Source organism: Meriones unguiculatus, chromosome X (genome assembly GCF_030254825.1).
Source record: "Meriones unguiculatus strain TT.TT164.6M chromosome X, Bangor_MerUng_6.1, whole genome shotgun sequence".
NCBI classification, from domain to species: Eukaryota; Metazoa; Chordata; class Mammalia; order Rodentia; family Muridae; genus Meriones; species Meriones unguiculatus.
In genome coordinates, this window is record NC_083369.1 from 74,654,532 (window position 1) to 74,670,185 (window position 15,654).

The following is a 15,654-nucleotide window of genomic DNA, read 5'->3' on the forward strand; positions in this document are numbered from 1 at the left end:
CTGAGTTCAAATCTTCGTTACATTTGACTCTAAGTTTAGTAATAGTACTTTTCAGGCCTTAATAACTTGCAGAATCATGCTTAAAACTGAGTAACAGAAGTGTAGACAGTATTCATTTACTGTTATTTCACTGCTATAACTTCACTCAATAATTGGTAATTAAGGAATATTAACATTCCAATATTCTCTCATTTTCTTACTACAGACCTAGCATTAAAGGGCATAAGAAAGGGCATAATCACATAATTATATGCTACTGCTTGATAATATTAAAATAGATTAAATTTTTAATTGCTTTGAATTTTACTGATTCTTAACCCAAAGTATTTATTTTATTTTATTTATTTATTAGTTATTACAATTTATTCACTTTGTATCCTAGATGTAGCTCCTTCCCTTCTCTTGTGCCAGTCCCACCTTCCTTCCCTCTTTTCCCCCCATGCCCCTCTCCTAGTCCACTGATAGGGAAGGACCTCCTTCCGTTTTCTCTGACCCTAGCTTATCAGGTCTCATTAATGTGAAGACTTTTTAAAAGGCTTTCAACAACCGGTGTTTATTTGACTTTGCAGAGATGTGATACAACCTTCTACATTTACCTCACCTGATTTTGAACAGTTCTTTGAACAAATAGTCAATATTTTGAAAGGCAGAAAGAAATGTGGAATGATTTGTGTTTTCAAGTCTCTCATGAATGTGTTGTTCTTATTAGAAAAGACACCTTAAAATATTCACCTCACAGAAAACTGTGAACACATTAAAAGCAAAAGGATATTATGAATATGTTCAAGGCAAAAGTAACTAATATTATGGACCTTGATATATCAAAACTGTCATATATTTTTCATATAAGCACATAGGTCCTTCAATGAAGAAACAGGGTAGGTCAGAGAGTGATAAAGAGGATTCAGTTATTTGCTTTGAAGATGGAAGAGAGTCAAAAGTCAAAGAATGAAGTTACCTTCCTGAAGCAGAAATTCTCCTTCAGCTATTGCCAGCAAGACACTGGGGACCTTAATCCTACATTAACAAAGAACTTAATTTAGTCACTGACAGGATATGAGCAAGAAAGAAGCTTCTCCCAGAGCCTCAGCCCTGCAGATACTTGCGTTTTAGGTTGCTAAGACCAGTACCAAATTTAAGAGTTACTAAACCGTAAAATAATACATGTGTGATGCTTTAGGGCACCAGTACACATTAATTCAAAACTAACGCAATAGAAAATTATTAAATGAATTTAAATTTTTACTGAGTGCTTCTATATAATTAAGCAATAGGATATTATGTTTTTCAAGAAAATATTAAACATACTGACTACAGTGGCGCCCTTAGATAACACTAAAAAGAGCATACCAGCTCTAGCACTGTCCGTGATATCTAGTTTCCAAAGGAAACCAAGGTAGAATAATGCATTAAGAAATTATACAGTTCGGATTAGGAAATTATCTCCTGTGCCAATGATTTTTAGGCTCTTCCACAGTTTTTCTTCTAACAGATTTAAGTGTGTCTGGTTTTAGTTAAGGTCTTTGATCCACTTGGACTTTAGCTTTGTGAAGGTTGATAGATATGGATCTATTTTCATTTTTCTGCATGTAGACATTCAGTTAGACAGACACCATTTGTTGAAGATGCTGTCTTTTTTCCATTGAATGATTTTGGCTTCTTTGTCAAAAATCTAGTACACATAGGTGTGTGGGTTTATTTCTGGGTCTTCTATTCCACTCCATTGATCCACCATTCTGTTTCTATGCCAATACAATACAGTTTTTTATTACTATTGCTCTGTAGCACAGCTTGAGATCAGGAATGGAAATACCTCTGGATGATCTGCTGTTGTACAGGATCGTTTTGGAAATTCTAGGTTTTTTGTTTCTCCATATGAAGTTGAGAATTTTTCTTTCCAGGTCTGTAAAGAGTTGTGTTGGTGTTTTGTTGGGAATTGCATTGTATCTGTAGATTGCTATTAGAAAAATGGCCATTTTTACTATGTTAATCTTACCAATCCATGAGCATGGGAGATCTTTCCATCTTCTGATATCTTCTTCAATTTCTTTCTTCAGAGACTTGAAGTTTTTTGTTTGTTTGTTTGTTTCTTTGTTTCTTTGTTTTCAAACAGGTCTTTCACTTGCTTGGTTAGAGACCCACCAAGGTACTATATGTTATTATTGGGTATTGTGAAGGGTGTTGTTTCCTTAATTTCTTTCTCGGCCCTTTTGTCTTTGGTATAAAGGAGGAACAGAACATCACCAGCACAGGTTCTATGAGCAAAAATCAATAAATTGGACCTCATGAAACTGAAAAGCTTCTGTAAAGCAAAAGACAGTGTTGTTAGAACAAAACGAAAGCCTACAGACTGGGAAAGGATCTTCACCAACCCTGTATCTGACAGAGAGCTGATATCCAGAATATATAAAGAACTAAAGAACTTAAAAAGCAACATATCAAGCAATCCAATTAAGAATGGGGTACACTTCACAATAGCCACTAATAACATAAAGTACCTTGGGGTGACACTAACCAAGCAAGTGAAAGACCTGTTTGAGAAAAACTTCAAGTCTCTGAAGAAAGAAATTGAAGAAGATATAGAAAATGGAAAGATCTCCCGTGCTCATGGATTGGTAGGATTAATATTGAGAAAATGGCCATCCTGCCAAAAGCAATCTACAGATTCAATGCAATTCCCATTAAAATACCAACTCAATTCTTTACAGACCTTGAAAAAAATATTCTCAGCTTCAAAGGGAGAAACAAAAAACCCAGAACCTCCAAAACAATCCTGTACAGCAACAGATCATCTGGAGGTATCTCCATCCCCGTTCTCAAGTTGTACTACAGAGCAATAGTAATAAAAACTGCATGATATTGGCATAAAAACAGAAAGGAGCATCAATGGAACTGCATAGAAGACCCAGAAATAAACCCACACAACTATGAATACTCGATTTTTGACAAAGAAGCCAAAACCATTCAATGGAAAAAAGACAGCATTTTCAACAAATGGTGCCGGTCCAACTGGATGTCTACATGCAGAAAAATGAAAATAGATCCATATTTATCACCCTGCATAAAACTAAAGTCCATGTGGATCAAAGACCTCAACATAAAACCAGATACTCTAAATCGGTTAGAAAAAAAAGTGGGGAACAGCCTAGAACTCATTGGCACAGGAGACAACTTCCTAAACAGAACACCAACAGCACAGGCTCTAAGAGCAACAATCAGTAAATGGGACCTCATGAAACTGAAAAGCTCTGTAAAGCAAAGGACACCGTCATCAAAACAAAACGACTGCCTACAGATTGGAAAAGAATCTTCACTAACCCTTTATCTGACAGAGGACTAATATCCAGTATATACAAAGAACTAAAGAAGCTGAAAAGCAGCAAACCAAGTAATCCAATTAAAAAATGGGGAACAGAGCTAAAAAGAGAATTCTCAACAGAGGAATATTGAATGGCAGAGAAACACTTAAAGAAATGCTCAACCTCATTCCATCAGGGAAATGCAAATCAAAAGGACCCTGAGATTTCACCTCACACCCCTCAGAATGGCCAAGATGAAAAACTCAAGTGACAACACATGCTGGAGAGGTTGTGGAGAAAGAGGAACCCTTCTCCACTGCTGGTGGGAATGTAAACTTGTACAACCACTCTGGAAAGCAATCTGGCGCTTTCTAAAACAATTAGGAATAGTGCTTCCTCCAGACCCAGCTATACCACTGCTAGGTATATACCCAAAGTTTGCTCAAGTACACAAAAGGGATACTTGCTCAACCATGTTTATAGCAGCTTTATTTGTAATAGCCAGAACCTGGAAACAACCCACATGTCCATCAATGGAGGAATGGGTACAGAAATTGTGGTATTTTTACACAATGGAATACTACTCAGCAATCAAAAAGGAGGAAATCATGAAATTTGCAGGCAAATGGTGGGATCTAGAAAAGATCATTCTGAGTGAAATATCCCAGAAGGAGAAAGAAAGACAAACACGGTATATACTCACTTATATAGACCTATAAGATATGATAAACATAATGAAATCTATACCCCTAAAAAAGATAATCAAGAGAGCCGACATGGGGTAAGATGATCAATCCTCGTTTAGAAAGACAGATGGGATGTGCATTGAACGTATGACAGGAGTCTACTGAGTGCATCTGAAAGACTCTAACTAGCAGTGTTTTCAAAGCAGATACAAAGACTCATGACCAAACCTTTGGCAGAGTACAGGGAATCATATGAAAGAAGGGGAGTTAGTCTGATGGGGAAAGAATAAGAGCTCCACAAGGACCAAATATATCTGGGCACAGGGTCTTTTCTGAGACTGACATTCAACCAAGGACCATGTATGGACATAACCTAGAACTTCTGCTCAGATGTAGCCTGTGGTAGCTCAGTAACCAATTGGTTTCCCATAGTGAGGCGAACAAGGATTATTTCTAACAGGAACTCAATGACTGGCTCTTTGACCTCCCCACCCCCCAAGGGAGGAGCAGTCCTGTTAGGCCACAGAGGAGGGCTTTGCAGCCAGTCCTGAAGATACCTGATAAAACAGGATCAGATGAATGGGGAGGAGATTCCCCCCCCCATCAATGGACTTGGAAAGGGGCACGGTGGAGATGAGGGAGGGAGGGAGGGACTGGGAGGGAATGAGGGATCGGGACATGGCTGGGATACAGAGTTAATAAAATGTAACTGATAAAAAAAAAAGAATGGGGTATGGAGCTAAACAGAGAATTCTCTGTAGAAGAATAAAGAATGGCAGAGAATCATTTAAAGAAATACTCAACATCCTTAGCCATCAGGAAGATGCAAATCAAAACAACCCCAAGATTTCAACTTACACTCATAAGAATGGTAAAGATCAAAAATTCAATTGACAACACATGCTGGAGAGGTAGTTGAGAAAGGGAACCCTCTCCCATTGTTGGTGGGTATGTAAATTTGTACAACCACTTTGGAAATCAATCCGGCGCTTTCTCAGACAATTAGGAATATTGTTTCCTCAAGATCTAGCTATACTACTCCTCAGCATATATCCAAAAGTTGCTCAAGTACACGACAAGGACATTTGTTCCACCATGTTCATAGTAGCTTTATTAGTAATAGCCCAAACTTGGAAAAAACCCAGATGTCCCTCAACGGAGGAATGGATACAGAAAATTTAGTACATTTACACAGTGGAATACTACTCAGCAATTAAAAACAAGGAAATCAAGAAATTTGCAGGCAAATGGTGGGATCTAGAAAAGATTATCCTGAGTGAGGTATCCCAGAAGTAGAAAAACACACATGGTATATACTCAAGTGGATACTGTAAGTGACCTATAAGATAGACCTATAACATAGCATAAACATACTAAAATCTGTACACCTAAAAAAGCTAAACAAGAAGGAAGACCTGAGGTAAGATGATCAATACTCACTTAGAACGACAAATGAGATGGACATTAGAAGTAGGAGAAAACAAGTAACAGAATAGGAGCCTACCTAGGCAGAGGGCCTCTGAAAGACTCTACCTAGCAGTGTATCAAAGCAGATGTTGAGACTTATAACGAAACCTGCAGCAAAGTGCAGGAAATAGTATGATAGAAGGGGAATTAGTAAGATCTGGAGAGGACAGGAACTCCACAAGGACCAAATATATCTGGGCCCAGGGGTCTTTTCTGAGACTGGTTCTCCAACCAAGGACCAAAGGACCACGTATGGATATAACCTAGAACTCCCGCTCAGATGGAGCCCATGGCAGCTCAGTACCCAAGTGGGTTTCCCTAGCAAGGGCAACAGGGACTGTTTCTGACATGAACTCAGTGGCTGCGCTTTGACTGCTACCCCCGAGGAAAGAGCAGCCTTGCTAGGCCACAGAGGAGGACATTGCAGCCAGTTCTGAAGAGACCTAATAAGCTAAGGTTAGATGGAAGAGGAGGAGGTCCTCCCCTATCAGTGGATTTAGAGAGGGGCAGGGAGGAGATAAGGGAGGGAAAGTGGGATTAGGAGGGAATGAGGGAGGGGGCTACAGCTGGGATACAAAGTAAATAAACTGTAGTTAATATAAAAATAAAAATTTATTAAAAAAATAAAATAAAATAATACAGGCCAAGTGTGGTGGCCTGTGTTCCTAGCACCTGTGAGACAGAATTCTGTGAGTTCCAGGCTAGTCTGTTCTTCATAGCAAGTTCCGGGCTAACCAGGGTTACATGTGAGACTCTCACTCAAAAACAAACAAAAAATCCAAATTAATAATTTTAGAAAATAATTTACACTCATATCAGAAGACAGTAGTGAATCCAGATCAGAATAGCAAGTAAACAAAGTTTACCCAATACTTTCCTACAGCTCTGCAAGCTGACAATCTGTGGATGGATTTCATTTTCTATATCACCACTTACTACAAAAAGAAAGTTCTTGGCTAACATGCTGCTGCTTTCTTTATTCCTAGTGAGACTTATCTAATTAAAATAGTCAAGTGGTTCAGTGGTACAGACTTTGCCTAGCATCTACAAAGCCTGGATCCCATGACAAGGAACACAAATGACATTAAACTTAACTTAGAAGCAAAGGTCCGTTTAAATGAAAAGGCATTAGAGGTATAAAAAACTTTGAAATCAGGTATCCCTGATTTCAATTATGGCTTCACTTACCGAATTGATAAATCATACTGAACCAGATAATTAGCATACATGAAACTGTGTCTGTGATTTTAAGAATGGGAGAATAGATTTATGTATGCAGTTTGGGAGAAGCATCATGAGAAGGAAGTACTTGGCAGTTTCTTATTAGTACTTGATAAATTATACTAACCATGCTAAACCAGGACATTTTTTAAAAGATAGGATAAATTCTCATATGAAATTTAGACCATCTGATGTGCATGACAAAGTTTTAAGCTATTTTTATTTTTTATTGAGGAATATGATTTCACTTCTCCACTGAACCACATTTTAAGATGTACTCTGAAATAAGGTAGGCATGTTCTCACGACATAAATGTCAAAAATTGAGTAAAAGCAACAGATACCTTCATCATAGTGAGTCATGCTAGTAAAAATATATTACTGTAATTGTAAATGATATAATAACACTTTAACCAAAAATTCCATTATAAAGTTTAGATGAAACTATTGCTGCTTTGAAAGCTACGTAAGTACCATTATGTGATAAAAGGCACCTGACCAATAAATTATTTCCTGTCTAACATGAAGGATAGCCTTCTATTTTGTTGTATAAAAGGATTCAATCAGGTTTAAGCATAAATTGCTTATTTTGTATACTATATGGTAAGAATTTTAAAATATTGTACCTATCTCCAATCTGTGCTTTATCAGGCTCAAGATCCATTCCATTTTTCTTCTGTAGAGTTTTCATTATCCTGAAATCAGTTATTAAATTTGAAAATACTTGATGCTTATCTTCGTTCAGAATTTTCACAGAACTAAAAGATGTATAAATACAGAATGGAAGATGAAGAATAGTTATTTTGATTGACTGCAAGGGTTATATGTGCCTACCACTTAGCAGTTATTCCTGGCATGCAACGCCGAGTAACTGCTGAAAACTACTAATTTAGAATATGATGGCTCCTAATTGACAATAGTTTCATACATACACACACACACACACCACCTTTTTATTTGCTGTAAAATATGTATTCAGAACCAAAAATTCTGATTTGTGACCTTTCCCTATATTAACCACATGTAACAGGACTGTTTCTTGTGATGCTCAGATAGTTGAAAGTTACAGCTCAGTCACACATAAAGATGGTAAGCGTATCACACAGTAGGTTGTGATGATGGTCAAGGACGTGAAGTAAGTTAGGTGTATTGAACTGACTTTTTTACTTATGATATTTTCAGCTTAAAAGATGACTGAAAAAGTGCTGTGCACCTTGAATACCTAGAAAAACATGTATATTGCCTCTTCAGTACAGACTTGAAGAAACACGTAGTAAAGTAATATACTGTGACTGCCATTTCAATTTAAATATCATCTGAAGAACTTCTCTCTTAATTCTTTAACCATAATAAAATTATTTACACCAATGTTTTCAAGTTTTTTTTTCCTGTTTTCTCACTCTTTCCTTTCTCTCATATTTGGTTATACACATATCTTGCCTGAGCATTCTGTTAAGTTGAATAGGTGGAATCCCTACGAACTATGGATTTCTCATGTCATGGAGATTTGCAATTCTACCTCTTACCCCTCTATGAGCAGTTGCTTTTCAGGGAAGAATTTGGACAGCACCATCTTTTTAAGGATAAAAACAATGAATCTAGATAAATTATTGGCAAGTAAAGTTCTTTAAAATATCTGAAAGTGAAAGAAATACTAGCTGTCATTATTATTATTATTTATTATAATTTATTCACTTTGTATCCAGGTTGTAGGCCCCCCTCATCTCCTCACAGTCCCACCCACCCTCCCTCTTCTCCCCATCTGCCTCTTCCTTAGTCGACTTATAGGGAAGGGCCTTCTCCTCTTCTATCTGATCATAGCTTATCAGGTCTCATAAAGGCTGGCTGCATCATCTTTCTCTGTGGCCTGGCAAAGCTGCACTCCCCAGGGGGAAGTGATCAAAGAAGAAGCCACTGAGCTCATGTTGGAAACAGTACCTGATACATTTACTAGGGAACCCCAATGGAGACTGAGCTGCCCATGGGTTACATGTGAATAGGGGGGGTCTCTGTGTTCTCCATACATGGTCGGTCTTTGGTTGATTCAATAGTATCTGCAGGACACCTGGGCCCAGATTTTTGGCTCTGTTGGTCTCCTTGTGGAGCTCCTGTCCCCTCCATGTCTTTCCTTCTTCCAAAAGATTCCCTACACTCTGCCCAAAGTTTGGCTATGGGTCTCAGCATGTCCTCCGATACCATGATGGGTACAGTTTTTCAGAGGCTCCCTCTGGAAGGCCCCTGTCCCCCTGTCTTCTCCTACTCCCGATGTCTATCCTGTTTATCCTTCTGAATGAGGTTTCAGCCTCTTCCCTAGAGTCCTGCTTGTTGTTTTATTTTATTCCTATTTCCTTTTTTCATTTATTATTATTATTATTATCATTTATTACAATTTATTCAATTTGTATCCCAGCTGTGGCCGCCTCCCTCTTCTCCTACCAATCCCATTTTCCCCTCAGTCTTCTCCCCCTAGTCCAGTGATAGGGGAAGTCCTCTTCCCCTTCTGTTTGACAGTAGCTTATTAGGTCTCATCAGGACTGGTTTCATTGTCTTCCTCTGTGGGCTGGCAACGCTGTACCCCCCGCCCAGGAGAAGTGATCAGAGAGCCTGCCACTTAGTTCATGCCAGAGAAAATCCCTGCTCCCCTTATTAGGGACCCCACTTGGGGACTGAGTCTATGGACTACATCTGAGCAGGGATTTTAGGTCTTCTCCATGCATTGGTCTTGGTTGGGTATCATTCTCTTCAGGGCCCCCAGGGCTCAGTGTTTATGGCTCTGTTGGTCTCCTTTTGGAGTGCTTGTCCCCTCCAGGTCTTTCTATATCTCCCTTCTTTCACAAGATTCATGGTACTCAGCCCAAAGTTTGGCTATGAGTCTCAGCTTTGCTTCAATACCTCGATCAGTAGAGTCTTTCAGAGGCCATCTGTGGTAGGCTCCTTTCCTGTTCCCTGTCTTGTAATGCTTGAGATGTCTATCGAGTTTGTCCTTCTGAATGAGGATTGAGCATTTTCCCTAGGGTCTTTCTTATTGTTTAAGCCTCTTTAGGAGTAGAGACGTTAGTATTTTTTCCTATATTATGTGGCTAATATTCACTTATGAGCGAGTATATACTGTGTGTGTCTTTCTGCTTCTGAGTTACCTCACTCAAGATGATCTTTTCTAGTTCCCACCATCTGCCTGCAAATTTCATGATTTCCATGTTTTTATTAGCTGAGTGGGAGTACATTGTGTAAATGTACCACAATTTCTGTATCTATTCCTCTGTTGCGGGACATCTAGGTTGTTTCCAGCTTCTGACTATTACGAATAGAGCTGCTATGAGCATGGTTGAGTAAATGTCCTTGTATGGTTGAGCATCTTTTGGATATATGCCCAGGAGTGGTATAGCTGGATCTTGTGGTAGCAGTATTCCTAATTTTCTGAGAAAGTGCCAGATTGATTTCCAAAGCAGATGTAGAAGGCTACATTCCCACTAGCAATGGAGTAAGGTTCTCCATTTTCCACAACCTCGCCAGCCTGTGTCATCCCTTGAGTTTCTGATCTTATCCATTCTGAAGGGTGTGAGGTAGAATTTCAGGGTTATTTTGATTTGCGTTTCCTGGATGACTAAGGATGTTCAACATTTCTTTTAAGTGTTTCTCTGCCATTCAATATTCCTCTGTTAAGCTTTGTACCCCATTTTAATTGGATTACTTGTTTTTTTTGTTTGTTTGTTTGTTTGTTTTTGTTTTTGTTTTTTGTTTTTGGTGTTTAATTTCTTGATCCCTACGTCTGACAGAGGGCTAATATCTACAATATATAGAGAACTAGCGGTCTTTTTACACGTGGTGTATGTGTAGTATTTTGCAAGTTCTTCAAATGGTTTTTAAGAACTATTTACTTAAACACACAATGGGATTGTTGAGAAAAAAATTACCGTTACTTGCAAATATCATGCTAAAATATCTTAAATAGTTAAAGAATAAATGTTGATATGAGCAGATACAGTCTGATCATCAACCTCTAACAAGAAAAGCTTGCAAATACTGAAGGAAAGGGCTGTTTCCCCCCTAGTGGGATGACATGCACTGCATCACACTCATAGTACTTATCTTAGTATTAAGTTTAGCATAGAAAGACTGAGTGAGAACAACTGAGGTATGAAGTGTATGTACACCATGACACATGGAACAGTTTCTAAGCTTAGCTGTACTGAAGAAATGTACTTAACTGCACTAGCTCCGTGGGACTCCACTAGGATAAGGAAAAAAAAAGAAGAAGCACCGATTGTGCACAACACAAAGAAGAGCTGACAGTGAATGAAGGGTGCTTGCTTTGGGAGGTGGTAAGCTCTTTTTACCCCAACAGTGTTCAGGAGGACATGGACTGTCATCATTGAGAAGCATCACAGAAGGGATTGCTGCACTAATTAAAGGAAATGTGTGAGCTCTCCAAATCACCTCAAAAGGTCACTGTGATTTTCTATTCATAAATGATAAGGCAACCCCTCTGAAAACCAGAACAATGAAAATTCTGACAACCATGCTACAAAAGTTACAGAGTAAAAGAATTTGGTCTACTGCATTAGCCTTGTTATTTATTGACATAATTTTGTTATGTAGCAAAAACAAATCAAGCAGACACACAAATCAAAGTTGATGTTTTAACTGTGAAAGCAACTAAATCGCCTTCCTTAATTTGAGAAGAAGCACTGCAGTAGCTAAGAAAGATTTCTCAAGTTAAAAGTTTTGATGTATACCATGAATTAGTAGAGGGCAATCTTAGGGAAAAAAGGAAAGAAAATATCAAAAGTATAAAATATGCATTTTGGTTATATCTGTCTTTTGAATGATCAGAAATGGGGAAATTAACATAGCATACAGAACGTTTTTTCGGTGGAGGGAATCTAAGGACCGGATTTTATTGATTAAAGAAATTGCTATGAAATAATACACTGTTGGAGTTAGCTATAAAATGTAGTTTATTTTACATATTCAACAAATTTTAAACAGAAAGCAAACAGGGGCTCAAGGAGGATAAGACTTATTCTGGTTCAAATTAGTTCACTAATATGTCATCTTTTAGCTTATGAAAGTTAAGAAATCTAAGGAAAAGATATCACAGTATCCATCTTGCTAGAATTCACTATTATAATGCATCATCTAATTCTTACCTAATTAGTTTCTATCTTTTCATACCTCTATTACTGATATAACTTGCTGTTTTTCAAGAAGAAATGGTTGCTAGTACTAATACTATTTCAGTGTGCTTTTAGAATCTAACAATGCATTAATCCTATAACATTGGCCTGAAGGAGCCATTTGCTGTTTTAAAACAATGAATACCAAAACACTGGAAAAGCACTTAGATATGGTTGATCTCTCAGCTTTATTAACTTAAGCCAAATGACACAGGAATTTATACGGTTTGCACCTGTCGAGAGAAGAGTCTTCACTAAACAGTTTGAACTGACCAGGAGAATCTCCTTGAGGCTAAAGTTGAACTTCAACCTACTATTGGTCAGGTAGTACAAACATGTCACCCAGGACCGAGTTTCTACTAAACCAATCCCTTCAGACATCCAGATGGATGGCATACCATTCTGCACATGTTCAAACATGAAGCTGAAGAAAGACTATGTCTACTCAGTAAACAGGGCTAAAAAATTATTCTAAATCTTTTGTCTCCCCTAATGCATTACAACATAATTGAATGTGTTTTATGCTACATAAACAATTTTCTGTAAAGGAGCCATAGTCACTATGATCACAAACTCTTGAAAATACTGAGACATTGCAACTATCTAAAAAAGAGAAAACAAACTTGAAATATAAAATCCACAGGATCAAAACTAATATTTTTGTTTGATGTTTAGAGTGAATTAAATGTTCTGTTTTGTAGCTGTTGCTAGCATAGCATCTCTGACCTGTCTATAACATCTAAGCAAGGCTGGAGATAAATAGCACTGATACTGGGCTTAGAAAGATAATATAATACTTGCTGAGTTCCCACAATAGAGAGGCACTATAACTAAGGAAACATGATTTTTGAAGTTCAGTCTTTGAAAAACACTTGCTTCTAATCAAAGTTATGCAATGTATCTTTGACAAATCAAAGTACATAATGATATAACATTGTAAAGCATTGTTTGTGCTTTAAAGGCACACATAGAGAAGGATTATACCAAAACTGAATAATTCTAAATTCTAGATTTCTCAAAGTAATATTTGAAACTCTAAGACATAGTTTTACAGGTCCAACAGATCACAGTACACCAAGAAGTCAGAACTGAACTATTCCATTGCAATGCAAAGAATTTAAAGAGCAACAGCAACAAAACCCAAGAGTGATTTGCCAGTTCTAAAAGTAAGTACCTGACCCAGTAATCTAAGTTAGTTTTAAAAGTTTAGGGGTTAAATTTTATTCTAAATTTAAATACCATTTTGTACACAGAAAGGTTGTAGAATATAAAGTACTCATGACAACATGTTAAACAGGATGTTGTATTATTTTTGGCCTAATGAGTCAAAGCATTGTGATCTAAAAGGTAAAAGGTAAAAAAGTTAGATTCCTCAAGTGAGTGTTTTCCATAGCCAACATTTTTCTTTTTATGTATATTTACTTAATGTTTGGTAATAATATGTTTATAAAGAAAAATAAGCTCAAACCAATTAAATATAATATTGCCTGGTACCAGTCAAAATAGCTTAGCCTAACCTTTAGCTCTTCAAACATGTCTTTTAATCCTACCTATGTGTACTACCAGGAAAGTAGATTCACCACTGTAAGATCACAATATTTTTCTTAGTTTTTAACTTCTAAACCAGGTCAAGCATATGAATTTTTCAAGGGAAGAATGTCATTCATTAAACATGTTGTTTTTTCTTGTATCTGTGCTTGTGCCTAGTTAAGAGTTAAGAAAATATGGGCATATATTTAAACATCTCTAGAAAGGACAAACCAACCTCAAAAGTGGCTATAATTTGAATCATTTGAACTGTGAAATATAGTTTAAAAATACCATAAACATTAGTTACTATTATTCATTGTAACCTGGTGATCTTTTGAGGGTTCTGTTTTGTTTATAGTCAAGTTGCTTTTGGTATACATTTTATCATTCTTCATTAGCTGAGATTCATAAATTCAGGAAGCTATCGTATTTTCTCAAATTATTGGAAGGAGCTTCACTAATTGTCACCTCTCATTAATTTGAGTTTTTCCCAAATACAGCATCTGAAACACAAACATAGCTGGTGTATTTTCACAAACATCACCTAAATTATTTTACTTCACGAAAGAAAGATTTTACTATACAATTAGATAAAATAACCTTACACAAACAAAAAGGCTCATGAAAAATGATCTCAAAATTATTCTGAAATGTCCTCATTTTTCAATGCTTTCCAGGGAATCACTTCAGTGTCAGTAAAAGCATGAATATACTTCCTCGTCTGCTGAGCACCTTTCAAAGTACCTGACTGCTGTATATGAGAATGTCACAGAAAATTGAGTTTAAAAATGGCAATTCACAACAGACTTGTAAATGCATTATTTCACCTAAAGCAAAAAAGGATTTGTACCTTCTGACTGCTAAAAGTATTTTTGAAGGGAACAATCAGAATTCACCCATATTACTCAAAAGATTTACTTGTACTAATATTGTTTTCGAAAAAGGCACAGCTTTCATTCACTCATTCCTCTAGAAGAAAAAGATTTTGAACAATTACTTCAAAAAAAATTTCATCATACTTCCAGATTTTGTTTTTAAAGGTATATATTAAAGAATTTAAAGTATTTTAAATTCTAAACAGTATTTCCAATGCATTTCTATAGCTTTTTATTGAAAACACATTTCTGAAACAGCTGTTTGTAGAATACGCTTCTTAACCTCTGAATATATAAGTAACTGCCCACAGAAGTAACAACCACTCAAATTTAGCTTGCACTTCACAACTTGAATAAAAACAGAGAAAGATGTACTATCATTCATTCATTACTATTTATACAGAACTAGATTGTAAGTCTTGAAAGACTCTTTTAATGAACTGTGAATATTTCAAATTCTTCCAAAATGATACAGAAAGCAGTTTTATACTTAGCATATCAGAAACATCAAGCGTCTGCAGATTTTAAGTCATTACACATAAGAAAACACTGTTTCAGAGACACAAAAATTCCAAAAAATCTCATGTCAAACATTAAAATTTCCATAGACAATCCCTTGGCTATTACCTACATAGTAATGAGTAGATTTGCATTTAACACTTCAAGTGAAAAAAAAAAAACCTATAGGAAAACAAAAACAATGGTAACAGGAGCACACCAGTATCTTTAAAAGTAAGCAAACTTGAGGGTTTCTTTTTGGCTGTTTTCTGTTTTTTGGGTTTTGTTGTTGTTGTTTTTGTTGTTGTTTTGGTTTTTTTCTTTGCTTCTCAATCTTCCCAGTTGGGGGATGTAGCTATTTGGGATCCCCCTCCCAAGTTTTACCACACATTTTGCAGAGTCATGAATGAAATCCCACTTTAATAGCCTATTTTCTCTCACTTACATGTATGCTGGAGAAAGTGGAGTTGACCTGGATGTTTTAAGCACAGGAACTGGGAATTTCCAGATAGCAGGAGAGCTCGTTTTCCATTTCAATGGCATGTTGTCACCACGGTACTACAATAACAGTAAACAGCGTTTCCATAACAGACTACCAATTACGACTTCCATTCCATAGAGTACTGACACGGCAGCGGCGAAGAACAAGGGAAAGATTCTGCCAGTGCTCTTAAACCGATGCTTTCTAATCCGTACAATAGGAATGCAAGGTACCTCCTTTAAATCCTCCTGTCCCCTAAAGCAATAAGATGATTCTATCCTTCTAACTCCACAATAGTGCCACCTCGTTAGGAAAGTGTTGACTGCAATGGTGTGTGTGTGTGTGTGTGTGTACACTGTACTGTGCATAGTACACAATGCAGCTTTACTTAATGATAAAAGCAGCTAGGGTGCTTTTTTTT

The 15,654-nt window shown here is 36.9% G+C and overlaps 1 protein-coding gene across 8 annotated transcripts in view; it reads right to left on the bottom strand.

The window, feature by feature from the left end:
• Positions 1–15,654, bottom strand: part of Klhl13 (kelch like family member 13) — a 227,320-nt gene that overhangs the window by 75,384 nt on the left and 136,282 nt on the right. The window contains exon 2 of one of the 8 annotated variants that reach the window (XM_060374378.1): positions 15,198–15,310. The exons of 6 other annotated variants lie outside the window; for them this stretch is intronic. In XM_060374378.1, coding sequence (XP_060230361.1) covers positions 15,198–15,295 — 98 coding nt within the window. In that variant the 5' untranslated portion in view covers positions 15,296–15,310. Of the gene's footprint in view, positions 1–15,197; positions 15,453–15,654 lie in introns of those variants that run through there. One more of the 8 variants, XM_060374379.1, reaches the window with a different exon arrangement.